This window comes from Wasmannia auropunctata, unplaced genomic scaffold (assembly GCF_000956235.1).
Source record: "Wasmannia auropunctata unplaced genomic scaffold, wasmannia.A_1.0 LD334327.1, whole genome shotgun sequence".
NCBI classification, from domain to species: domain Eukaryota; kingdom Metazoa; phylum Arthropoda; class Insecta; order Hymenoptera; family Formicidae; genus Wasmannia; species Wasmannia auropunctata.
The window spans coordinates 58767-64712 of NW_012028563.1; the positions used below are offsets into that span (position 1 = coordinate 58767).

At 34.1% G+C, this 5946-nt stretch overlaps 1 protein-coding gene across 4 annotated transcripts in view; it reads left to right on the forward strand.

Annotated features, from left to right (window-relative positions):
* LOC105458775 (band 3 anion transport protein) overlaps positions 1–5946 on the forward strand; it is a 39668-nt gene that overhangs the window by 9838 nt on the left and 23884 nt on the right. The window contains exons 1-5 of one of the 4 annotated variants that reach the window (XM_011704314.1): positions 1077–1692; positions 1765–1825; positions 1916–2882; positions 3593–3678; positions 4910–5108. In XM_011704314.1, coding sequence (XP_011702616.1) covers positions 5046–5108 — 63 coding nt within the window. In that variant the 5' untranslated portion in view covers positions 1077–1692; positions 1765–1825; positions 1916–2882; positions 3593–3678; positions 4910–5045. The other 3 variants (XM_011704316.1, XM_011704315.1, XM_011704317.1) reach the window with 3 other exon arrangements.

Consider the following 5946-nt stretch of genomic DNA (forward strand, 5'->3'; position numbering starts at 1 on the left):
CAAACCAGAAAAATATTTTTTTAATAAGTCGTTTAAATTATTCAAAATTATATGCAGCAAAAGTTTAATGCCATTGTCTTTCCAAATAACTTTAAGTTTCGTAAAACAGACTTAAAGTTATTAAAATGATCAATAGAATCATAGTGAAGCAAAAATTTGGCCATTATGTAAAATTTTTTCTTTTTTTAAAATGATTAGTATGTTGATAACTATTGCGAAGATCGCAAAATGGTAGAGGACTTTTTTGTTCAGTTTGGTCTACACTACCTGCCCACAAGCGCTGTACCATTGAGTACGAGACACCCTGTATGTAGATTGTAGATTATAATTAAAAAATTTTACAACAAAGAAAGATCTTTCCAAATACATCAAAATATTTTTTATTGCATGATATAGTTATAGCAATTGACATTCGAATTTTTTTTATCATTCCGTATTTATTTTTTAAATTAATTTTATGAAAGAAATTATTATTTCTTTTCTCGGATTATATTAGGGTGCATTTGTTTATGCAGTCTCTGCCACAGATGTATCATTTTATCCTTCTTATTCACATATTGAACAAGGATAAAGTGACGCATCTGCAGCAGTGACTGCATAAATAAACGAATGCACCTTAATTTAGATTCAAATCATGAGATTTAAGATTAATCTTTTTTTTTACATACGAAAAATACGGAAGTTTGACTGCATTTATTATTTCATGTAGAAATAGCCAAATGTGTCAATTTATTTCATTTAAATTTTAGATAGACATCGGTTTACAATATACGTATAATATCTATTAGTCACTATCTTTTATAGGCCTTGCTGTATACATATATTCGTACATGGGAACAAAGTATAATTGATGTAAATCAGGGTTCTGTGAAATCAGGTCAAAAACCTCTGCGTCGTAGTCCTCCTCGCTTATGTAACCTTGTCCTACAAAGGCGATGCAAGGGGGGAAACATAAGCACTCCTTTCTCTCACAAGAAATCGTTTTGTATCTCGCCCGCTCGCACGTGCAGGATCTTGAAAGATCCTACCGAGATCCTACTGTGTCCTAGCTCATTGAGCCACAATAATTATGCGAGAATAATCTGTGAACGAGAATATCATATGAGAATATGTATTATAAAAGATAGAGGAAGTATCATACGTGAATATGTATTATAAAAGGTAGATTATAAGGAAGTTGTGCAGCAGAAAGGATAATCCTTCCAAGGAACCTATACGGTAGAGGTTATTATTGTCGACAGAAAATCGATACTATCTTTTAATATACTTACACGTGATATCTAAGGTATGTCAGAAATGTTGGCGTGTCATTAAATGTGCAACATTTGTATATATATTTATAACGTACAACGCTAACAAAGTCTCTCAACAATTGATATCTACGATAATATTGAATCTGCATATATTTACTTCAATTCGTAAAATATTCGAATAATTTAATAATTTTAGCTTGGTCGTAAACCTTGACTGTTCGCGTGAAACGTATATAAGTAATGTGCATTCAGTTATTTATCGTTTTTTTTTTACTAGGTTAAATGGTCGTACATTCGATTGTACTAAATTGTCCGTATCTGTTCTAATGAAAATATAATGCCACATAATATCGATTGCTCGATTAACAAAGAAAGATATTTTTTAACTTGTAAAGATCTCTTAGCTCCTTCCTATTTTATCATCTTTAAATTATATAAGGTTAGTAAATAATGACGTAAATATTTATCTATTCGTCGGATAATAAAAATAAATTCATGACTTTGCTTGTAGCAAAAAATTGCTGTTGCATTTTTATGCTTCCATTTTGCGTTCGAGCTTATTGTTAGACTAGGTAAGACGCTCATACTTATCTAATGGAAAAATTCGATCGATTGCTTAACAACCTCCTGACATTATTCTTGCATTCGCTCGATAACTGTAGTTTCAACGTTGTTAAAAACTTAACGAGACGCGTCCGTCAGGAATGTCGCGCATTTGTGTTTTGGACGTCGCCGGCTCAGAATATCCGCATCTTTTAACCCACGCGGACGCGATACAAGGTACAAGAAGATTTGATTGACACTTTGTGTGCGATAATTATTATATGCCAATGAGAAAAATCGAGATTCCGTCAAAGATTGCTTGCGCGATTCACGTTGCGCTTCCACAAAAGAATTTTTTATTTCGCGCGGATAAAACCTGGACAGGATAGAGAAGCGTAAAAATAGAGAGGCCGCAAAACAAGAAGACTTGATGTATAACGTCATCGTGGCAGATGTTGCATTTACAAAGGATCCATCTTTTCGCCAAACAGACGACAACAAATGGAGAGCCGTCCGGTTCTCGCCACCAGATCTTCTCATTATAATGCCGCAGCGGAGGTTTAAGGTGTCCTCACTCCGAACCGTACGGGAAGCCGGATATATAACGTCAGTGTAAACAAGTGTATCTTTTTAATAACTTCAAATAAAAAGGTGGACGTTTAGATAGGTGAGGACATCGAGTAAATAATGTGTTCGTGCCACGAGATTTAAGAGATTTAATAATGATATTTGTAGCGCATACACAATTGAGTGTAACTCGAAACGCGAATATAAAATAACACAAAAGCTTATAACACACGTAAAAATATTGCGTACTTTTATGTGTAATAAAATGTACTGTACTTTTATATGCAATTATTTCCGATTAATGCGAAATAGATAAAGAATAGTATTGTCGTTGTGAAATGATCTTTAGATCTGTATATCTATATATATTCGCACATACCGCATGTCTATGCAGTCTGTTGTTCAACAATAAAGTCGATCGTCAAGTTCCTAGGATCATTGTTACAAGGTCCGAGAAGTATAATATATTATAAGGAGTATCTAGGAATTTTACACAGAGACACGGAAGTAGAACGAAAGGTATAATCGCCAGTCACAATGTGTTAACCCTCAATTCAATTTTTTTTTCGTGTTTGAAAAAATTATATAAAATAATTGGAAAATATTGAACTTGATTGAATTAATAATTGGTTTGAATTAATAATTACACTGTATTAAATCTATAGTGTCAAATTTAACTTTACTTAAGTCGCCACTGCTCCTACTTAATAAATATTTATTTTTAACTAAAACAGTACAGTTATTTTTAAATAAAACAATGGAATTTAACCCAAATTTGAGTTAAATTTGAACTGTTTTAAATTATTTAACTCTTTTGTTTTAGTTAAAAATAACTATTTATTAAGTAGAAGCAGTGTGGCAACTTTACTAAGGTTAAATTTGACACTATAAATTTAACAGGGTAATTTAAACTTTTTTATTTTATTAATATTTTATTTATTGGAAAAAATTTAGATTTATATGTAACTTTGAAGTCACAATGGATGCTGGAATACAACACTTGTATATATGTATATATATGTAAATATATGTAATGTATATATATTGTGTGTGTGTGTGTATGTGTGTGCGTGTGCGTGTGCGTGTGCGTGTGCGTGTGCGTGCGTGCGTGTGCGTGTGCGTGTGTGTATAATGTAGTTTTATTTACAATTAGTATGGAAGTATCCGTAAAACAGTTCGCATTTGACGTGACGTTAAACAAAGATGCATTTTAAATATTTTTATTTTAGGAATACTTTTACACCCTGGTATTTTACAACGCCTGCTCTTGTTGAAAAAGATTGGCTGAGCTATTTCCCTTCGTAAAAAAATCGCTGTAAGCACATTTCTTAGTTACAAAAGAATGGTATACTAGTAAAATGTTCTATGCTTAATTGTGGTAAAAACAAGAAATGAAATAAGACGTAAAAAATACAGACATATGAGAATATATCTGACTTAAAAGTTAAATTGGCGTTATAGAAAATTAACAAATGGCTCGAAAGTTTGTATGGAATGAGAGATTATTAAGACTTCGAGCAACATCGATGAATGTAACAAATGCGGATATCATATACATACATGATGTTATAGTACATTACGAGATGCGCGAAAAGAACAATTTTTAATTCAAGCAAACCGTTGATGTAATCGTCGTTACATAATTGCGGTAAAACAAATGATGAAAATTACGTGTCAACTGGCGCGACAGACTAAATTATGTTGATTGCCGATACGAGCCGTGTCAAGAAACGGAGGGAAAAGTGTCGGGTGTGTCGGTTACATCATCGTATCGCGACGCGTAACCGGAGATGGATAGGAAGATCCGTTGACTGCGCTTCGGGAGGCGCGAATTCCCAACGCATTGTGATAAATTGATAAGCAATTAATTATATATTTATACATATATGGAGAAAATGAGTCGACGTATATACTGAATCGTTCATTGAAGGTACAATGCAATAATTTTGGAATCTGATTTTTAAGAGAAGATACATCGAAGGTATATTTGTGATGTAAACGTAGCTCTGATTCTATAAACAAGTACAGCTCAAAAATCAATATACGATTCGGATTGTGCAAAGGTATTATATTAATACTTGGACGATACTGCCGTGGTCTGTCTGAGGTATTCGTGAATACAAAGATGGGTATTGGAACTACCGGTAGTCATCGGTCACTCGCGACGAGGTATATCTCATTCTTGAGTGACGCCAGTCGCGGCCGTGTTGCCGCTCGAGAGCTCTTCGCGAACGTTAGTCCGCGAACAAATGCTCGCGAGATCACTATCTGGCCGTTACTTCCTGGTTTGTGTTCGAAATTCCCCTTATTTCTATCGAATAATCCTCCTCCTCCTCGATCCATATACATTACGCACAGAAACATATTTGAATAACTTCGTTTGTAGGTAATACACAGTTTATGAATATTTTTTGTCGCACAAACTTCTTTCTCCGTTAAGTAAAAAAATCTACATTCTAGATGTTATAATTTTTAAAGTGAATTTACCAGTGCTAAATTCTATTTTTCCTCGTCCTAATCGTAATTGTGACGACGTGGTATTTCAGCAGCCAACAGAACGGAGCTGCCATCACAGCGATTACTCCACATGTGGACATCGCCGTCGCGACTCAGGATCGGCCGGGCACCTAGGAAAAAGACACAGCCTTAAGCTGCACCATCAGCTGCCACGGCCGGTGAAGGATGGAGAACACCGACGGATCCAGGAGGAAGCTCTCCTTCCTTGGCTTTGGCAAGCGGGTATCGGTGAGTGATCGTGACAAACAATTAAAAATTTTTTTCCGGTAATACAAAAAAGGATTATTTATGTATAATATCGTAAATAAACCAAAACATGTGTGAAAAACATCCCGGGAATGGGAATAAATCGAAGGAAAAGCTGTCTCACTTATATTCCCAAGCGTATCAGCACTCTAATGGCATATCGGATGATCTAATAGTGATACGTCGGCAAACGATATTCCATATCGAGATTGGTATGCACTTGGACTACTGCGATAAATGCATATCGCGTTACTTCAATGACATAATATCTTGCGTATCTGTGTAAGTACAACACCATGGCTATCGCGTTCTTCACTTGATGAAATTTTTTCTTGGAATTCTTTATATAACTCAGAATTTTTCAGAATTTCTGTATAATTTTATACAGAATTTATTTCTTTATAACTTTTTATTGTAGGTTATAATTGTTTAGAGAATTTTTTAATAACTTTTCATTTAATTTATAATTTTTTGGAAAATTTCTCAGATTTTTTTATACGAATTGGAACACTTTTCAGAAACGTTAAGGAAGTCTACATCTTTTCCAGAAAATTCTTTATATACAGGATCTTCAAAAAGTCCGGAAACGGTCGGTCATGTGTCAAGGTCATGATCATTGGAGGTTGCTTCTCTATTTTTCAAAAAATAAAAAAAATTTTTTTAAATGAAAATAAGAGCAACAATCTCCAATGATCATAATCTTAATACATGTTGTCAAGCTCATGATCCTGAACAACATTCAAAAGATTTCAGCCATTGTTCGGACACCTTGGATAATGCTAATGCCGATGGTACTGTAACTTTCAAGCCTTATAACTCG